Genomic DNA, 21,901 nt, shown 5'->3' with positions numbered 1-21,901 from the left:
TTTTATGGCTAGAAACATGTTTATAGTATAACGAACTGTGGATTATCCGTCACACATATTCTTAATACTTAAGAATGGTATACACTCCTTATTATACTAAAAGATATATATATATATATATTTATATGTTTGACTTAAACCATATTGCAATTTAAATAAAACATAAACTTGTCATTAAATAAAATTTAAAAAGTTATTAGATCAAGCTCATTTGTGTCACTAAAACTAGTCTTAAATGCGTATATCTAACATGGGACATATGGCACGCACGTGCGAGGGGCGTGGTGTTCTTTTGATCGTAAGACACAGTGTAGTCCTGGCCGTATGTGGAACGACGCTTGAAAATAAAAGTCAGAAGTGCATTTTCCTTAGACATAGAGAAAACTTGAGAGGCTACAAGCTCTACAACCCAATTACAAAGAAAATTGTGTGGTCAGTAGATGTTAAATTTGATGAAAAAGGAAAGCAAGTTGTGGTGGAAAAGGAAGACAAAGAGTCTACCACCCAAACCAAGGATCACCTTGAAGTCCATCCTTAGGTTGGAGAATCAAGTAGTTTACCCATGAAGAAAAATAGGGAATCTACAAGACATCTACAACATTAGCCCAGGAATTAAGGAAGATGAAAAATTGTTTTTGTTTTTCCTATTTGTAGATTATGATCCATTGACATACGATGAGGCATCTCAAGATGAGAAATGAAGAAGAGCCATGGAGGAAAAGATCCAAGCAATAAACAAAAACCAAACCTGAGAACTGGTTAAACTACATGAGGGCACACGGCAATTGATGTCGAATGGGTGTTCAAGACAAAGAAGAATGTGCAAGGAAATGTGGAAAAGCATGAGGTAACGCTAGTGGTTAAAGGCTGCAGACAAAAACCATGGAATTGACTATGATGAAGTGTTTACTCTAGTAGCTCGCCTAAACACAATCAAATTAATGATCTCGATGGTAGCTCAAAAGAAATGGAAGCTATACCAAATGGATGTCAAGTCATTCTTCCTAAACGGGTACCTTGAGAAAGTCTATGTGAATCAACCCCTCAAATTCAGACAAAAAAAAAAAACAAGAAGACAAGGTGTGTTGATTGAGGAAAGCTTTTTATGGGTTAAAGCAAGCACTGAGAGCATGGAATGCAAAGATCAATGCCTACTTCATGTATTCTAGATTCTCAAAATGCCCAACTGAACACGCCCTGTATATGAAGACAAACCCCAAAGGTGACATATTACTAGTTTTCCTTTATGTGGATGGGCATAGTCTTCATTGACAATAATTTGGCCATGATACAAGAGTTCAAAAGATTGATGGGAAAAGAGTTCGAGATGATAGATTTGGGACTCATGGCGCACTTCTTGGGATTTGAGGTAAAACAAGATAATGATGGAACATTCGTATCTCAAACAAAATATGCCTATAAGGTTTTGGAGAAATTTGGCATCTTGGAATGTCATTCAAAAGATACCCTGATGGAGTATGGAGTCAAATTAGCCAAAGAATGAAAAGGAAGGGTAGTGAATCCAACATACTGCAAGAGCTTGATTGGCAATCTGAGGTATTTGACTTGCACAAGGTCGAATATTCTATTCGAAGTTGGCTTGGTAAGTTGATTTATGGAGAAGCCAAAGGGCTCACACCTAATGGTAGCAAAAAAGGGTGCTTTGATATATTAAAGGTATAATCCAGCATGGCATGTTTTATGATTTGGAAAACTTGGAGTTGGTTGGATACAGTGATAGTAATTGAGTTGGAAGCCCTGATGAGCAAAACAGCATGATAGGGTGCATGTTTTACATCGAGGAATTGCATTTATACGATCGTCAAAGAAGCAATCTATCGTCACATTATCGACATGTGAGGTTGAGTATATCGCATCTTGTAACATCCCAATATTTTGAAAAAAAAATAATTGATTTATGTATTTGAAATGATTTATTTATTGGAATTTGTGGATTGAGAAATTTAACGGAGGAAATTAATATTATCGTGTTTGTGAATTGAGAGTTGGTTGGAAGTTTTTGGAAATTTTCGAGATCTAAGCATAATTTTGTAATCTGATAGTTGGTTTAAAATTAATCATTGCATATATGTAAATAAGAAGTCTTGTAGCTTAGTGGTTATGTGTGCACAAGTGATCCAGTAGATCGTGGGTTCGAACCTTAGGAGTATAATATTGGAATTTAATTTTTATGAAGAGAATCTGGGATTAGTATATAATTAATTTGCACATATATATTAATAACCGAACCGAACCGACTGCCAACAACGGTATAATCGAACTAATCGAAATTGAATAACTGAACTCTAAAATATCCTAACCAAACCGAAATGATAACCGAAGTTTTCCCTAAACTTTTAATCGAATCGAGACCACTAGAAAACTCTGCATGTCATTTACACACTCGTGCACACACACATATATCTCCATGAGCCCATAAAATAAAATAGTAGCAGTTCCACTTCCTTGAACATAGCCAGCTCACTAGTATTAAAATACGATAATATATAGTACCCTGCTACAGAAGGCAAAGGAAGACCAACTCGCTTGTGGGTAAAGATCAGAGGTCCCCAATTCCTTCACTGCCAAAGGTAATCTCTCTCCATCAATAACCTGAGATGAAAATTGAAGACTGAATTTCAATGTCACATTAAGCAAAAATTATTGTAATTTATTGTAATATGCTCCAACACTCTTAATGTTAATAGTCTGTCCATGTGATTTTTCCACTATTGTCCATACTAGCTATAGGTATGTGTATCATATTAAAGTAGCAATAACTCGATAAGAAGGCCAATGTGATGCAAGCATTTGTATATACTTTTAGTTGGAATCAATCCCAAAAAGAGTAACAAGTCCTATAACAAAATAACCACACACAAAAAAAGGATGAATGTGATCTCAATTAAGTCTGTTTCTAATTACTTTGGCTGGTAACATTGAATCTCTTTGTCCATTTTCTTCTATCGATGGAATAACTTCAATTAGACCATGTGTTTTAATTTGTCCTCTCTCGTCCCTAACATTAAGCATTAGACCATGTGTTTTCATACTATGGATTTGATTACTCTAAACCCCTTTTTTTCCAAGTTATATTTCAAGCATAACATTCCCATCTCAATTGCATCTATTTTCTAACATGTTTTTACTTGTCTAACAACCCCTATCATAGAACATGGTTAGAATTTTTTTTTTAATAAAATAATTACAACCTTAAGGGGGTGAATCTTGAATGCAAAACATTGGAAATGGATGCATTCCTTACAAAAGATAAGCAGGAAACAAAAAATTCCTGCTATGATTTAAGCAACAAAAAACAGGTCACCCAAAAATTGCACAATGGATGGCAAGCAAAAAAGGGTGTCCAATCTCAACCAAGAAAATGAAGTACTAATGATGTTACTTTTCATGTGCAAAACCAAACTCTCCAAGTCATCTAAGACCTTCCTACCTCTCACCCTCCAAAAACATCACTAGATGCATTAGGATAAAACATGATTAGAGTTATAGTTCTCTAATGAATTTCCTTTTCACCTCATCAGTATGAACAATATACAATTAGAGCTTACAAAGATTGGGGGTAACTATTCACCATGCCTGTTAATAGTGATAAACAAATAAATACATGATCACAGACTGGAAAATCTAAAGACAGGAAATTGAAGATTCTGAATGAAACAAGCTCACAAATGTACCAGTAAAACAATTTCACTAAATTTCAAATTTGCAACATATCACAATTAGAATGAACCCCCCCTCCCAAACATATGGGTAGGAAAATAAAAAGAAAGGGAAGCTCACCTGCGCGAACATTTCATATATCCAATAGCCCAAACTCTTTCAAAACCATAATTCAGAGTGTTCTCAAGGCTGCAAATCAATAAAACAATTTAGAAACATTAGAAATAGCAGCAAACATTCCAAATACTCATAGAGTGATAGAAAATAAATACAAATTTTCAAAACAAGTTATGGCATATAGTGCTGGCAATTAAAAAAAATCTCAAACACAGTCAACCAAAGCAAACCAAATAACTAATCGATATTGAAATACTGAGAGGTTCAAATTCTCTTACTTACAAATGCATGAGTATTCAAAATCTAAATTTCTATTGGTGTGGGGCTGTCAACAATAACCTTTACCAATTCTAAAACAATACACAAAATTAATTAAATAATTTAAAAGTAAAAAGTATTGAACTAGAATTAAAAAAAAAAAGTAACAATGAGTTTACCTTCTTCAAGTTGTTCGACATGATCCAAATATTCTTCAACAATCATTAGAGTGGTAGATGACCGAAGTCAATCTTGCGTACAAATCAAACTTCCAACCACTTTAGGAGAAAGAGAACTCTTAAATGGATCAAGTACTCAACTCCCTGTGCTAAAGGCAAACTCGGACGCAACAGTAGAAACTGGAATTGCCGACACATCTCGAGCCATAGAAGATAGAATAGGAAACCGATGACAATTAATTTTCCACCAATTCAAAATGTCAAAGTCATCAGTTTCCTCCTCACACACTTCACTTAAATACTTATCCCATTTTGAAGGCACAGTTGTAGACCCACTACCAGTGGCATACTTATACTTTTTAAAACGAGAACTAAACAAGTTTGGTCTGCCAGATTTTTCCTTCTCGACATTCTCCACAATAGGTGGAGTTGACACTTGAGACCGCTCTCTTACTTCACTTTGAGGTGCCAATTTTTTCTTATATTCTTTATACAAAGTATATATGACATTTTTTAAGAACAAAACTAAAGCAACCCCTTTCTCATATGAATACATCTCCTGAAGTGCATACTCCATAAACTCTAACTTGTGCCTAGGATCAAGCATCACAACATTGTAAAGAAGGTGATTTATTTTTTCTAGATCCCCCCAATATTTATCAATTTTTTCTTTCATTTTTCCAGTGATCTCACTCAACTCAAGATCGTCACCCTCTGAACACTCATGTAAGAGACAATGAACAGTACTAATCTCATGGAAAAAAGTGTTAGAGGTGACATATGAAGTACCCAAAACCCGCAAAGTAAGCTCATAAAATTGTTGCAACACTCTAACAAACATTCTGACCCTCGTCCAATCCTTTAGCTTGGGTCTCCTATCAGTAGTAATAACCTGTTGTGGGTCATTATTCCAACTACTTGTACCAAGATTAAGCATAAAACATGGCTCTTCCTCATCAAATCTCTCAAAAGCCCTCTCAAACTTTTGAGCAGACTCTAACATCAAGTATGTGGAGTTCCATCTAGTTGCAATATCCAGCGATAATAGGCCCTTAGATTCTATTTTTTTCACTTCCACACATTCTTTGAATTTTCTTAGTCTTGCTAGAGATTGTTTAATATATCTGACTGTATCCCTAACTCTTGTTATTGATTCATCTAGCTCTTTCAACCCATGTTGCACAACCAGATTTATTATATGAGCCACGCACCTGATATGTAAATAATTGCCACTCATAATGCTAGCAACCCATTTTGCCATTTTTTTCCTGAAGTTACCCACAACAATATCATTTGAACTAGCATTATCTACTGTCAAAGTCAAAACTTTATCAAATTTCCATCCCATTAGACACTTCTCAATTGTCATAGCAATGGCATCACCCTTGTAACTATATATTGGACAAAAATTTAAATTTTTTTTCTTCAATGTCCAATTATTATCAATATAGTGCATCGTCAAGCACATATAATTAATCATTTGAATGGAGGTCCATGTATCAGTGGTTAAGCAAACTCTTTCACGTGAATTTTTTATCTTATTCATCAATTTCAATCTCTCTTTATTAAGTAATTCAAAACAATCATGTGAAATTGTCCAACGTGAAGGAATCTGAAATTTTGGACAAATCACATTAATGAGGTGCTTAAACACCTCACACTCAACAAATTTGAAAGGCATCTCATCTACCATCATCATGCAAGCTAAAGCCTTTCTAGCAAGCACTTGATCAAATTTTTAATTTACCAATCCCATACTCTCTCCCAGCCCCCATTGTCGTTGAAGTTGGTTGCAAGTTTAATTGTATTTGGTGAGTTTCCAAAGCATGAGTGTGTTTTTTACATGTTCCCATATGATTCTTTAGAGCCGTAGTCCCATTTTTTTTTTTTATCACAGTGGAACTCTCTAGAATAATAGTTGCATCTCCTTTTAATTTGACCCTCTGCATTTGTAAACTTAGTAAAATAATCCCACATATCTAACCTAACTCTTATTATTTTTCTCTTTGCCTTTCCTAGTGATGTTGCACCTATATCAGCTTGAGATTGACTACCTTGACTTGGTACTATTGGTGTAGGTTTTGAACTATCATCCATACTACTAGGGATGTTTGTGGCGTGACTGGTGTCTTCTTATCTAGCCATCTAAAATTAATACAATTGTAATTGATATGTATTAAAACAGTGAGTTAAAATGTCTTCTTGTGATTAACTTACAATCTTGTAATTTAAAAGAAAAATTAAGGGGCTGCAATTAAAATTCTATCACTCATAATTCTGTCCATTTCTACTAATTATATGAAAATGAATACTAAAAAATTAAGGGGTTGTAATTTAAAAGAAAAATTAAGGGACAGAATGGGACATGGTATCCCATTCTGTCAACTTCTACTAATTATTTGAAAATGAAAATGTGTTTGGCTTATAATTTTTCCTTTATTATAAAGAAACTGATTCAACATGGAATCCACTTCTACCACATTACACAACTAAATAATGTTGGGATAAAAATTACATGCCTGGAATTTTGCAAAAAGAACAGCAAGTTCAACAGCCTCCTTTCCTTATACAACTTGAGATGTTTCAAAAAAAAATAAGTAATGAATCCCAACATAATAAAGAATGGCAACAACAAGAAGTTAACAAGAAATGAGAAAAATAATGGCAACAACAACAAACAAAAAAAACCCCAAACCGGTAACTAAAAGTCCAAAAAATTTTAAAACTCCAAAACCCTAACCTAACGAAAATTTGAAAACTAACCTAACTTTTGTGTTGGTCGTAGGTGTGGCCGTGTGGGTCAATCGTCGATGACTAGGTGTGGTCTGGGTCTAATCGATTATGATTTAGGTTTAGGGTTTCGGTTAGGGTTAGGAGTAGAACGAAATGAGTCAAGGACCTAACCGACGACAACGAATCGACGGACGGTAGGGCTTCTCTTTCTCTTAGTTTCGGTTAGGATGGATTAGGGCTCGAACGCTCAAAGATACAAAGTCACTAACGAACAGGAACTCACCTCACCTCTATCAACGTCTGACGATAATGGAAAAGATGATGCTGCGACGAAAGGAATCGGCGGCGACAGTTGGAAGCAACAACAACACTAGGGTTTCGGTTTCCCTCTCTCTCTCTCTCTTTCTCTCTCTCTCGTACAATGGATTGGAATGGTCGGGATGGATGCGTGCGTAGCCCTCCTCCTGTTCTCCACGTGATATTCTTCTTTGTGCAGGCTCGATTTTTTACTTCAAACGACGTCATTTTTATCATATACAAAACAACGTCGTTTTGATTAACAGTCAGTTCAGTTAATGGAGTAAACCTAACCAGTAAAACTGAATCGATTTTTTATAAACTGAAATTTGACCCACCTTAACGGAACCGATAACCAATTCTAAACTAACCGAACCTAACCGGTCGGTTCAGCTTGGTTAGTTCAGTCTAACCGAACCGCCGCACACCCTAATTAATAAGGAGGCTTGCAGATCAGGCGATTATGCGTGTGCAAAGGAAGGATGAGGTCGCAGGTTTGAAGTTTGGTAGAGGCATACAAAATTATTTATTTTAAAGGCATGTGCGCGCGAGTGTGTGTGATGTGACAAGGGGCCGAGTAAATTGTTTGCCATTATAGCTTGGATAGATGAAAGATGACTAAGTGGGAAGATTAAATAAATAAATAAGACTAAGTAAAGGAAATAATGGAGAAAATAAGACTAAGTGGGTAGATTAAATAACCAAAAAAAAAGACTAAGTGGAGAAAAGAAGTAGAATAATTAAATGCGCAACAATAGAGAGATTGGGCATACGAGAGAGAGAGAGAGAGAGAGAGAGAGAGAGAGAGAGAGAGAGAGAGATTGGAGAAATTAAGCTTGAGAGAGAGAAAGAGACTTTAATTGAGAGATTGGAGAAATTGAGTATGAGATAGAAACATTGGAAGAAACAAATAGCAGTGTGAGCTTAAGCAGTAAGGTAAGTGCTTAAGCAATAATATTTTATTTTGTCTTATTATGTTTAATTTTTATTAAAGAAATTTTGAGGAGTAATATCACTGATTTCAACGTTGTGGGAAAATATTTCAAAGGGGCTATCAAGGCAGCAAAAACTAATACAGTAAGGGTTTAATATGTTTTTTGTGCAAATTATTTTGTCATGATTTGCATATGATGATAGATGAGTGCCTAGGCATAAGGCTATGATTTTGAGACTAACAAAGCTTGTGTTAGGGCCTGGGAAAAGTCGTATGAGGTCACTAAGAGTCCGAGATGGATGAGGTGGACGACCGACATGTATGATTCATTCCATGTTTTTCTATGTTTGTCATGAATTTATGATTTGCTATTTTATATTGCTTTTATTGGTTTTAAAACTCACCCTTTATTACTAACAATACAAATGGCTCGGGTTCTAAAAAGAGGAAAGCAGTAATGGTGGATGTATCACCAATAGATGCAGTTGATGAGTCGTGAGAGGATTTTTTTTATGTTATGGGTTTTATGAATAAACTATTCTAGTTTGTATTTTATGTGTGTAAAACAAGCGAATCCTATGGTGAAATTAAAATTTTTACTATTTACTAGTAAATAATGGATTTTATGTAAATTTGCTCTCATGATCTCATCATGCTTCTGTAATAGCTTTGAGAGTCTAATTGTGTAGCCGTATTGAGTTTCTAGTGCCCTCTGTTGCTATTTTCTCTTGGAGTTCAAGTTCTTAGAGAGCGAATGCGGCAAAACCTGGATCCTACCCAAGGCGCCCTAACTTGGAGAGTAGGGTTGAGCATAAAATCGGTTTAACCGATTAAATCAAACCAAACTGATTGAACCATTCGGTTCGATTCGATTAGCCAATGTGAGCTATTTGGGTTCGGTTAGTATTTTATAAATATTTCGGTTAATTGGTTTGGTTCAGGTATTTGGGCAAAAATGCCCACAAAATCGAACCTGACCGACTCGGGTAGCGACACTACCTCACTCCAACCAAGTCCATGTTCTGTGAGTTCTATCCATTGCTTTTCTTCTTCGTTCTTACGCAGGCGTAGCACACTCGAGAAATCGCCTCACTCGAGTCACCCCCCACCCGTTGTCAACCTTCATCTCGTAGTCGACTCATCGGCTTCTCCCTTACCCAACACCCAGCCCTCCTGCACCTGATAACCCAAGACCCAGCCCCCTTCCCCTCGTGGTTGAAGCATCGACTCTAGCCCCATGTCATCGGTGGCTAACCCTCACATCGTCGTCACCGTCAAACCCAAACTCCTTCACCATCGGCGACGGCTTCTCCCCCACCCAACCCCCATGCACCTAATAGTTCAAGACTTAGCCCACCCCTCACCCCATCGAAAGCCACAGCAAACCCTGAGCCATTTCACCCTCCTCACCTCACCGTTAACGATCTTGCGGGTATCACCATCATCAATTTGAGAAGGTAATACAATTTTGACAACTTAATCATCTTGTGGTTTTGATTGTCATATCCGATCTGGTTGGTTTCCTTTGCTGTTTGTTTAATCTTTCGATGCTTTGACTTGGCTTTGCGAATTCGTTGTTTAACTTGTTTCTGTTTTTTTATTTGGTTTGTTGTTTACTTCTTGTTGTTTTGTGTTTTGTGATTTGGTTCTATTTCAGTGTTTTGTGATTTGCTGTTTGTTTAACCTATAGATACCTTCCATGTTTCTATTAGCTTTCTTCCATGTATCCAATGTTGGGATATCCGTGTACTGAATGTTGAATTGATCACAAAATTAAAAAACATGAAGTGATTGCAATCTCGGGGGGCTGTGATGGGTGAATATGGCAATCAATTTTGGAACATAAAGCTTTTTATTGGATGATGATGATGAGGCTAAGGATGATGCCCCCCACTTTTGTCTAACTTTGAGCAATTAAGTTTTCCTTAGCGTATGCTTTATGGAAAATGAATTTGAATTTGGTTTCTTAGTGTAGTACGAACTTAGTAATCCACTGTAATTGTCCTGAGTCAAAATCAAAAATCATCCTATGTTTTTTGTTTTGTTAGTTTTTAGTGTTTGCTGTTACTGATGATAGGGGGTTAGAAACTTAGAAATCAAGATATATTTGGAATTGACTTGGAGGTAAATTAAATTAATATATCATGATGTCAAGGAATTGAATCAAGATGTATTCGGTTAAATTTTTGGGCTGTTTTTTGGTTTAGTTTTTGGTTCGGTTAGTTTAAAGGTCAAATTGGTTAATTCAATTCGATTTTTAGGTTATTTTCCTGATTCGGTTTTCGGTTCAATTAGTTCAAAATTCAAATTGGTTAATTCGGCTTCGGTTATTTCAATTAGTGTATCAAGTCAATTCGGTTATTTTCAATGGGGCAGTTCGATTCGATTAGGTAAAATGGGACGATTTGGTTCGATTATAACCGAATACACACCCATATTGGAGAGTTATACACGTTAGCGCACATTTCCCCCCTAATGTCCACATCAGCATGTATGCATATCAAATGCACCTCATATGATGTGAAATTGACTAATTAAAGAATGTAAATGAAACCAAGTAAAATTGATGGTGCTATAATTAAAAAAAAAAAGTGAAAGTTCAGGGATGCATACCACCCCAAAAAAAAAAAAAAAAAACACTTGTTGGGGCAATATTTTTAGAACATTTTTTTAAAAAATGTCCTTTAAAATACTATTTTAATGCATAATTTAAAAAAAATATCCCAATAAACTACGTATTGTGGCGTTTTTAAATGTATTTTAATTACAACATTATTGTAGTGGCATTTATCCATTCGGCCAAAATAAAAATATGACCCCTTACAACTTTTTAAAGACTAATATCAAAGTTTTTAAATTAAGTAGTATTTTAGCTATTTAAATCTATCCAAACACTTTAAATTGTTAAGACGCTAATGGCTAACTTCAAAATTGGTGTTGACCAACTTTAGCTAAGTAAACACCCTTTTAATTTACTAAGATAAACTATCACAATTTTAAATTTATTTTTAACTTAAAATTAAATTAAGAGTATATAAAAATTTGGGATCTGGAAGATTGGAGACAGAACGGGTCAGCCCGACCCATTTTTTGAAAGGAGCAGTATCCCAGAACGGACAACTACCAAAAGCTTAATTTAAAATAGATGAGGTTTAAAATCAAGGGGGCAGCCATCAAAGCACAGCAATTGCTTTCGTTGAGAGTCGAACTCAAGACCTCCCGCTTACTAAACGGGTGCTCTAACCAACTGAGCTACGAAAGCTATATTATGTACGCACCGCTATGTTCTATATAACATAAAACATTTTCTCTTTAATCTTCAATGTTCTTCAAGTAAGTTTTTTAATAATAATTTCAAACAAATATACATTTATTATTTACTTAATATAAATCAAATATATATATATTTATATATCACAACAACTTATATTTATAAAGGGATGGATTATATTATTGGTACATAAATTTTGTATTAATTAATAAATTGATCGTTATACTTTAATTTTTATAACTACGATCACTAAATTTTAATTTTTAGTAAAATTTAATTTTTTTTACCAAATTATGTTATTGAATTATAATGTATTATCCATTAACAAAAACTCCAAAATCATTTGAGAAAAATTACAATATGATAATTAATTTATTGTAAAATACAAAATAGAATAATTAATTTGTAATTTAATAACAACATTAAATATCAATATGATATTACTATAAAAAAAAATTATAGGAAAAAGAGAGAAAACTTTCCTAAGCCAACGTATAGGAAACTTGAATATGAACTTCATATGGTTTTACCAGTTGAATTGCAATTAACTTGTTTGCTTGGAAAATACATACCAATTGCTTGTAAAGAAGAAAGTAAGGTGTGAAATAAATTATTGTATTTTAGTTTCAAGACTAAATTAGATGGATTATTGTACTTTAAAATGGTCAAATAAACTATTGTATTTGTAGACAAGGGCTATATTATTCATTATGATAAAGATTATCTTAATATCGTCAATAGTGTTTTAGCTCTTTAAATGACATTAACTCTATTCTCAATCAAATTATAATTCAAAAATTAAACTCAAAATTATATTCCAAACATGTTGGACAAGAAAGTATTCATGATCTCGATATAGGGCTATTGCTCTGAGAGGCATATACAATTATGTGATTGATAATCTACAAATTCAATCACCAATATATTTACAAAAAAAAATAGTACTAGATGGCAAAAAACTTACACTTTAGGTCCACAATTGTTAATAGACTACAAAAGAGATACAATGAGATTGTCATGAGTTGGCCAAGAAAGTCATTCCGATATTTAAATTAGGCATAGAGCAATAAAAAAATAGGACAAAGAGCTACAGATAGCTTAAAATTGATACTAAGCATGAATACTTACCCCGAATGAGGTATTATCATTTTTTTATAACCTTATAGGGATAATCCCTTTCTTAGGATTAGTCTCCTTGTTCAACTACATTTAGGAGGAGTTATCCTAGAAGACTCTGAGGGATTTAAGATTACCTTTGCAAATCATCTTCCAAAGTTTTTGGATAGAGGGTTTAATCCAAGTTTATCAGAGAATGCAGCAGATCCACTAACTAGGGCCATGAACCAAAAGTAACTAGATCTCATCTAGATAGATGGGGTATGAGATACCATTTAGAATAGTTTTAGAGCTAGTGGGGGATTGTTAGATATAAACCCTTAAGACTAATTATAGTGACACAATAGGGTTTGATCTTATAATTCTTTAAACACTATTTAATGGCAAGTTTTATCTTTAATTTAAATTGCAATATAGTTTGAATTTAACATACAAATATCCTTTAGTATAATAAGAAGTGGATACCATTTTTAATTGTTAAGAATAATCGAGACGGATAATCCACAATACGTTATACTATAAATATGTTCATGCTCATAGAGTTCCTAATCCGGATAATTAGCAACTCGCAAAGCTCAGCACATCGTCTTCCTCCTTGTTTGGTATAAGATACCGAAAGATAAGATTGGTGGGTCTTGTACCACTCTGTATGAGATACAGAAGGAAGATGAGTAGGTGCTCATTATAGGAACGAGTTCACTGAACGGGACTGTTAATATTGAATCGCATGGATTTTATCTCATGGGTTAGTGATTCAATATTAACTACTGATTTGCATTAGTCCTTAGACCTGAGATGACATGGATATCTATGTATTAGTGGATTAGGATATCAACAATATTATATGGTTTTCCTAATCAGGGATAGCCGTACTTATCTATGTGCCTAGTTCAGTGACACACAAGGTATGTGTGCATCAGACATGGAATCTATCACCTCAAGATATACGAGGAGGATATCCTATGCGATCCAGTGGTCACTTGACGATAAATCCTTGGCCAAGGTAATATTACGACGAAGTTTGGATTCCGTAGAGGTTGTGTCATATTAGTCAAGCATGATTATTAGATTTGGTCATATGACGAGATTGAGAGATTTGACCTACTGATCGTAATCTCATATCTCATCGAGATATAGTATAATAGAGGGATTGTATTACAGGGCACCGTATTGTAAGGTTCACATTCCCGTTTTACATTAAATTGAGTAATCATGACATATTGCTAGATGTCACTCATGATTTACGAGAATTAATAATTGATTAATTCTCGTTGCCAATTTAATTGTGAACCTAGAAAGTCCCATCCAATGGAAATCGTTTTAAAAGAAAAATGGGGCAAATTTAGTAATTATAAGTGTAATTATTTATTAAGGAAATAAGAATAATTAAATAAGTAATATGATTATTTATTTAATTATTAAGTTGGATCCAGCATTTTACTAGCACCTAAAGCCCTGTCCAATAGCACTTTGTGTTTTTTTTGTCTATAATTATAACATTAAACCCAGAATCCAAAAATCAATCAATTGAATCAAAACGAAAATTTTAGAGAAAATTTTTGTGTCCTTTTTCTCTCAAGTCTATTGAAGTCTTGACGGTTTCGAGTGAACCAACTTGACATCTCACGCGTGGGAGATATCAAGCGGGTTATCGGCTACGAAATCAAATTTCGTTTAGAGGTAACTTTTCATTTTGTGTATTGTCTTTAAACTGTAAGATTTGAAAAACGTGACACCAATAAAATCAGATTTTATTTTTCCGCTGCATATGATCAGATCATGTTATCTAACAATATTAACATTAAATATTTCTAATTTACTGAATAATCAAATTTATCAAATAAAATATCTTTAAAAAATTATTTTCAAAATTTCAAAGAGAACATATTTTCTAATTTTCTGTTTTGAAAAATAATTTTTCAAAATGAGAAAAAGAACGTGTTTTCAATTTTTTAAAAACAGATTATCAAAATAGAAAATTGAAAATGAATTCAAAACTCAAAACTAAAAATTGAAAAGTAAAGAGAATGCAGCTTAAGTTGCTTGCAGCATTTAAATACATAAGACGAAAAACAAAACTCTGCTATGCTCTAACCCTATTCTAACTGCTAGCTACTACCAAACATATAACCAATTAACCAACTAAGTGTACAATACAATAAAATAGAAAATACAATAGGGCAAATATCAACAACACCTATTATGATGGTCTAAGTTGATGTCTTTTATTACCCTCAAGGCATAGGTGAAGTGGTCAGATGAGTAATATGTCAGTGTCAATTCGGTAGGTTATGAGTTGAATTCTTACCCTACACAAGGGTTAAAAACTTAACTTACAATTTATCTCTCCTGATATAATCAAGGGCATGAATATCGAAAATCACACAAAAATGTTTATCCCAAATATATGTCGTTTATTCCTTCTCATTTTGTTTGTTAATCATTTATTAATCACAAAGGCAAGGGAATCGCATTGCACAGAGGCTAACCTTGGTGTTGTTTTCATTCCCCATTATTATGTTTTGGACTCCAAAATGGCCTTCACGTTTTTATGTCTTTCTATTCCTTTATAAAAGCAAAGACAGCCAGACAATGGTCATATTACAACTTTTCATTTCACACACACACACATATACATATATATATATATATGAATTAAATTAAGTCTACATGCATGTCACCTAAATAGTGATTAATTTTAGAATAATCATGATAGGCTAAAGAGCAATGTTGTTAAAATTGAAATTTTACAGTCAAATCAAATAAGGGTCCATAAAATTAAATCGTAAACTCATATAGTAAAATTGTACGATTTCAGAAGTAATTAAAAATGCCCTTTAAGTTTTATTTTCAAATTAAAGAAACAAACAAACATTTATTTCTTTAAGTAAACTAACAATAATCAAATTAATGATGGCTAATAAAGAAGAAACAAACAAAGCTATGGTAGACAGAAATCATCAAATTAGACCAAAAATTTGCAAAAGAAGAAATAGACAAAGTTGTATATCCTTTTAAGTTGAATCGACAGTGGCACCAAGTAAGCAAGCAAGCACTGAAATGTTGATTCGTGATTGTGAATTGACGACAGCTTAGTCAGCAGTTTGTGTTTGTGAATCGACTGTAGCACCGAGCATCGAGCCAAACTTGAACTCAGTAAAACTTGACTCGATAGTTCACAAACTGACTCAAATAGAGGCTCGTGAGGTAACTTGATTATAGGCTCGCAAGTAGACTTGATTAGAAGATTGCGAGTTGGTTTGATTAGAGACTTGCGAATTGGATCGTTTAAAGACTCACAAGTGGATTCAATTATTGGTTTGTGAGCAACTCATGAATAGGTTGTTTATAAATATATTAATAATTTTATTTATAATTTTATTAAAATATTACTTAACATAAAATTATCAAACTTTAAATTATTATAATAATATCATTAATACAATGTGTTGATAATAAAATATGTTGTGACTTAAAAATTAATTAATTAATATACGAGCTCAATAAAGTAATTATCATTTTAATTAGATAAGAAAATGTTTAGTTGACTAACAACTAACAAGTATTGTATTTGACTGATTTTTTCTTTTAATCAAGTAAAATCTAGACATTTAAATAATCAATCAATTATATATTTATTTTACTCGAATATACAATAGAATAACATTATTTGAATAACCAATGAGTCAATTAACTAAATGGGACATTAGTTGAGTAACTATAACATTTAACTGAATAATAAATTTGGATAAAAATGACAAATCTCTATACTTGTATCATTAATCAATTAAGAATAAATATTAATTATATTTATTTTTAAATATAATACATATTTATTCTTAATATAAAAATTAATATACCAGGCAAAAAAGATCATATATTAATTTTTAAATAATATATATTTATTATATCTTATTTTTTAGGTCTAACAATTTATTTATGCTATTTATATTGGTAAAGATATAGTGATTCATCAATGTTATATTATACTATTTTGTTAAAATTTTACCACCTTATTTTGCCTGATATATTAAGAACAAATTAAATTATTTCCAATACACCCTCTATTAATTTAATAATAATTCTATATTTGCTTATAAAATTTTTCTTTGTTATTAAATAGTTTCAAAATTAAAAAGATCTATTTGTATGATCATCAAAATAAAATAAAAATTATATTATAATATATTTAATTTAATTATAAAACTTTTCAATTGCCGTTATTAATTTACATTATTAAGAAATCACATTGCCCAAAATTTAGAGTCCAATTTGACCCAGTTGTGTTGTGAACCAGTGGGCAGGCCAAGGCCCAGACATATATAACGAAGGAAACCTCGGGTTCCTGCCCCATTCTGCCGACTGTGCTTTCCAGTGAGGCGCCGTTGGTCTCTCAGCCGAAGGCAGGTTTACCCGTCGTACTCGCCGCTGCTTCGCCGCTCTCGCCGTCTCGTCGCTGCCTCGCCCCTTTCGCCGCCTCGCCGTCTCAGAGAGAGAGAGAGAGAGAGAGAGAGAGAAAGAGACAGAGGTTTCTTCTTCTTCTTCTTCAATCCGCCCACTGTGCACATTGGTAACACTTCTCTTCCGTTAATCTTCAATTTTTTATGTGTGACTGCTTGTCATTTGTGCAAGTGTTCTTCAATCTTTTTGGACAATATTTGTTTGATTCAACACAGAATTTGATCTTGTTTTGTTCCTTGGAAACCCTAAGAAAGCTGGAATGTCTTGCTGTGAAATCTTTTGTTCCTTCGAACTCAACACAGAATTTATCTTTAATCTTAAAAAAATACGAATTATCATTTATTTTAAAAAAATAATTAGAAACACTTATCTTCCGCCATCCAAACCAAGTTTGGTAAGGAGGTGGAAACCGCGTTCTTCAAGACTTGGTCTTTGGAGTCCTTCTATAAATAGAGACAAATACTGATGGTTTTCAATATAGATTTGGGCTCTGCTCTTTCAGTCGCTTTCTTCAGATCGCTAGAATCTGTTTGATTTCTTATTTTGTCAACCGACTTGTTGCCGTAACGTGGGAAGATGACTGGAGACTCTTCTGGCGCGGGAGATGACTTGATGGGGCTACTGAGTACTCTGGATCGTGCTGAGATTTTAGAGGTTTTGAGCGGGAGTGAAGGGTTCTGTCAAAACTGCCAAGCACTCTTGCAGAGTCGCATTCACACTTTCATTCATGGTACGGGTCCCCCTTCATCTATACACCTTTCTTTGTTTCAACGAGTTTTTATTCCTTCTGTTTAGGGAAAGTTCTGTTTCTTTTTTGTGCTGCATGTTTGGGTCTTTAAGGAACGGCAACCGGTCATCAATTTGTTAGAGCTAATTAGGGTTCTGAATTATTTTTCTAGCTACGTGTACCATGCTTATATCACCTATAGATATATATATATATAATATTCAAGGGCTTTTTTTTTTCTTTTTCTTTTTCTCCTTTTTTTTTCTTTTCTTGGATTAGGTTATGATCGTGTTTCTATGTTATGTTTTTGTTATGTTGTTAGGACTTTATTTCATTTACTCCTTAACTTTTAAGATTTTTTTCATTTATCTCCTATACCTTTAAAATTTTAAATTTATCCCTTATACTTTTCAAGATTTTTCATTTATCTCCTATACCCTACAAGATTTTTTCATTTACCGCCTTATACCTTTCAAGGTTTTTGCATATACTCTATGGTTTTTTGGATGACGTTTAAAATTTATTTATAGTTTTTGTAAGAATGACCTCCCAATATTTTATATACTAAGAAATAAAAAGAATAATTGTAATAGTTTTGTAAAATAAGAGGTACATATATTTTCTATTTGTTTTTTTATTTTATTTTTAAGCATTATATTTTAATTGTCTGTGCTAATATATATGAATGCATATAATTACAATTATATTTATATATCCACCCCTGGTTTTACTTATTTGGACATTATGAATACTATGTTTCTTTCCTACTTTTATGTTTGAATTCATAATATGTCGAGGCATCTCAATGCTTATGGACTTTGTCCAAGAATTACATAACATAGGAGGAAGAAAAAGAATGAACCTCCGTTGACTTCTCTTCTGCTTTACAAAAATTTGAGGGTCTTCGAGTTTATTTATCTTTCTTAGCATTATTTTCCGAGAGATCAAAGTTGCCTGTTTTTTACAGGAGGAAGTATTTGTAGGCTATAACTTGTTTCAGATAGCCTATGACTATTGACAATGGCATGAATAACTAAAGGCCTCTGATTTTAAATTTTCTGTATGTTGCAATATCAGGCAGGAATTTGTTTTCACACTTTTTATCTTCTTTCTGCAGGAAAGTTCAGTAAACCATCTGTATCAAATGAAAATGGCAAATGTTCTGTAGAGGTGCTGACAAAAAAATCTTCTAGATTGAATTTATCAGATACAAGTCCAGAAGAATCTACAAAGACAACATCATGGTATTCTGGCCAAACTCCAAAATATTCTCCCTCAGGGGGATGGACCAAAAACAGCCCTGAATCGGTTTGTTCAGGAACTAGGAAAGGATCTGTTGATGAATTGTCAGAGGATGGACCAAAATATTCTCCCTCAGGGGGGTGGACCAAAAGCAGCCCTGAATCGGTTTGTTCAGGAACTAGGAAAGGATCTGTTGATGAATTGTCAGAGGAGCAAAAAGAGCATGTTAGGTTAGCTCAAATTGGGAGGAGGAAGGATTTTGTTCATGTGGAGCGAGTTAATGGCAAGGCAACAAATGTGCTTCAAGGACTTGAGCTTCACACAGGAGTGTTTAATGCCGAGGAGCAAAAGATGATTGTGGAGTGCGTCTACAGTATACAACGCAAGGGGCAGAGTGGTCAGCTTCGAGGTATGTATGCCAAAACCTCAGTTTCTGTACGTATCTGAGTTTTGCCCAATGGACAGCAAAGCTAAAGTACAAATGCAACATAATCTTATTTCAAATGTTTATATTATTCTATCACCTTGTGATCTAGTACATGCAAAGTTAGTTAGTGAAAGAGAAACGGCAAAGGAAAGTGGGGAGCTGGTTTGACTTGCATTCATAGTATTCTTTATTTCAAAAAATACAAGATGGATGCCGAAGAAGTTTCTATTTAGAGACATATATGTCATGCATACTTGCTTAGCTAGCATAAATTAAAGAGACCCATCCATTAAATACATTGCCTTCTCTAACAACTAGTTGAAATAAGCTTCTAAATGATGTAATCATTCAATCTTGAATGTTGCCTGGAAATGAAATAAATAGATGGATGTTTTTCATAGGAGGTATCATTTTTGGTAATAGAATAGACATGCGAGGGGTCAATAAACTAATAAGATTTGAGTATTTAGAAAATGACATCATATTATTTGGGACAAGGTTAGTACATTTACTCCCCTAATGCTGCTACTTGTGTCAATCTATTAACTGTCAGATGGACAACTGCATCTTACTATACATATTACTCATGTTTCAGAACGTGAATTTGCGTTCCTTCTGTTTGTTCATTTTCCCTTCTATACATGTTGCAGCGAGAACATATTCGGAACCACATAAGTGGATGCGAGGTAAAGGGCGCGTGACAATGCAATTTGGTTGCTGTTACAACTATGCACTGGTAATATTTTGGATCTTTATTACTCACTCTTCCTGTTTGCTGTTAAACAGTTATTATGTTTAGCTGATGTGTGCTTCATCCTTTTCACAGGACAAAAAAGGGAATCCCCCTGGTATAGTTAGAGATGAGGAAGTCGATCCTCTACCTCCCCAATTCAAGGAAATGATCAAGAGGCTGGTCAGGTGGCATGTTTTGCCTCCAAGCTGTGTCCCAGATAGTTGTATAGTGAATATCTATGATGAAGGGGATTGCATCCCGCCTCATATTGACAACCACGACTTCCTTCGACCCTTTTGCACTGTGTCATTCTTGGCAGAGTGCAATATCCTCTTTGGTGTAAAATTGGACATTGTTGGCCCGGGGGAGTTTGTTGGCCCGATATCTATACCTTTGCCACTCGGGTATGGCATCTGATGCTCTAATCTTGGACTCGGGAATGCTAGTTTTTTCTTGTCATGTTCATTGCTGACTTGAATGCACGTGGACTTCCTTGGTATTTTTTCACGGCTGACATAAATTTTTCATGTAAATTATTTCATTTCAGGTCGGTGCTAATTCTAAATGGGAATGCAGCTGACATAGCAAAACACTGTGTTCCGGGTGTCCCGGCAAGAAGGTATGGTATTTTCTTGCTCGTGACTAAAATTGAGTATATGTTGTTGCGTAGGACCTGTAAAAATGAAGATGATGATCCTTGTATTTCCCAATTATAAATATTCTGTTTGGGGCAGGATCTCCATCACCTTCAGGAAAATGGATGAGAGCAAACACCCGTACAGCTACTCACCAGATCCAGATCTCATAGGTATAAAGCCGCTTGGAAATCATTCGTCAACCAAGTTCAAGTTGTCCGTCCAGCAAGAGGAATGGGAGAAGAAACCAAGGATGATGGGTCGGAATGCCTCTATGATTGACACTACTACTACTGCTACTACTACTAGTACTAGTAGTACTACTACTACTAGCACTGATAGTTATAGTTATAGTGATTTCCCTCCACTTGGGAGCTCCAATCCAGGGAATAGGCAGAAGGCAAGAGGAAGTAGGAGTAGTTTGAGACGATGATGATGATGAGCTGCTGCTGCTGCTGAGACTTTGGAGATCAGCTATCTATTTTGGGATTCACTAAATTTTAGGGGGGGCTGGGGGAACATACAACCCCATGTAAAAAAAATAAAATAACATTTTGTTTGCTTCGTTATAGTTCTCTTTATGAAAACTATAACGTGAACAGCCAACACCTTCGGCTTTCAACCAACTTGCAGTGAATCAGCCAACTCATCCGCATCTGGTTCTTGAGTCATGCAAACTGAAGTAAAATGCACTCAACACCACCTGTTAAAATTTGACAATAAAATTATGTGCTTGTGTGTTCGGGTCGTGTGTTATGTGATGGTTTAAGTTGTTTGCTACTACTAACCTGAAGCATTTTATGTCTATATATACTAGTGGTCTCCCGTGTACCACACGGGAGAATTTAATTTAAAAATAAAAAAATAAAATTGTTATTTTAAATAATTTTAATAGAATTGATAATTATATATTTTTTAATTTTTAATTATTTATTAAAATTTAAATTTAATTAATTATTTGCTATTCAGGAAAACATTTTTAATTCAATGTATTGTCATTCAAATGTAGTAAATAATAATTAATATATTAAGTAAGTTACTTGATAAAATATTTATAAATTTTTTTATTTATTATATTATATTTATTTAT

At 33.9% G+C, this 21,901-nt stretch overlaps 1 protein-coding gene and 1 non-coding gene across 3 annotated transcripts; one reads left to right on the top strand and one right to left on the bottom strand.

Annotated features, from left to right (window-relative positions):
• Window positions 1–11,387: 11,387 nt before the first annotated feature.
• TRNAT-AGU (transfer RNA threonine (anticodon AGU)) lies at window positions 11,388–11,461 on the bottom strand. The gene has a single exon. It is a non-coding gene; the product is annotated as a tRNA-Thr (tRNA).
• Window positions 11,462–16,928: 5,467 nt separating this feature from the next.
• LOC127802862 (RNA demethylase ALKBH9B-like) lies at window positions 16,929–21,553 on the top strand. Of its 2 annotated transcripts, none has more exons than XM_052338928.1 (7): window positions 16,929–17,156; window positions 17,624–17,777; window positions 18,892–19,425; window positions 20,094–20,179; window positions 20,270–20,580; window positions 20,724–20,795; window positions 20,911–21,553. In XM_052338928.1, exons 2-7 carry the CDS (start codon window positions 17,624–17,626, stop codon window positions 21,242–21,244), a joined length of 1,491 nt encoding a protein of 496 aa, XP_052194888.1. In that variant the 5' UTR covers window positions 16,929–17,156; the 3' UTR covers window positions 21,245–21,553. The 2 variants fall into 2 exon arrangements, with proteins under 2 accessions (XP_052194888.1, XP_052194886.1); XM_052338926.1 differs by having other exon boundaries at window positions 17,529–17,777.
• The last annotated feature ends 348 nt before the right edge of the window (window positions 21,554–21,901 follow it).

The sequence above is a fragment of the Diospyros lotus genome, chromosome 5, assembly GCF_014633365.1.
Source record: "Diospyros lotus cultivar Yz01 chromosome 5, ASM1463336v1, whole genome shotgun sequence".
Lineage (NCBI taxonomy): Eukaryota > Viridiplantae > Streptophyta > Magnoliopsida > Ericales > Ebenaceae > Diospyros > Diospyros lotus.
Note: the sequence above shows the minus strand (reverse complement) of the source record. Positions and strands in the feature narration are given on the sequence as shown.

Excerpts from the sequence above, each read along its gene's own strand:
- LOC127802862 (XM_052338928.1), top strand. The coding sequence starts at position 17,624 with ATGACTGGAGACTCTTCTGGCGCGGGAGATGACTTGATGGGGCTACTG. Across the intron at positions 20,581-20,723 it reads TCTATACCTTTGCCACTCGG|GTCGGTGCTAATTCTAAATG; the intron begins GTATGGCATCTG and ends ATTTCATTTCAG. Across the intron at positions 20,796-20,910 it reads CCGGGTGTCCCGGCAAGAAG|GATCTCCATCACCTTCAGGA; the intron begins GTATGGTATTTT and ends TGTTTGGGGCAG.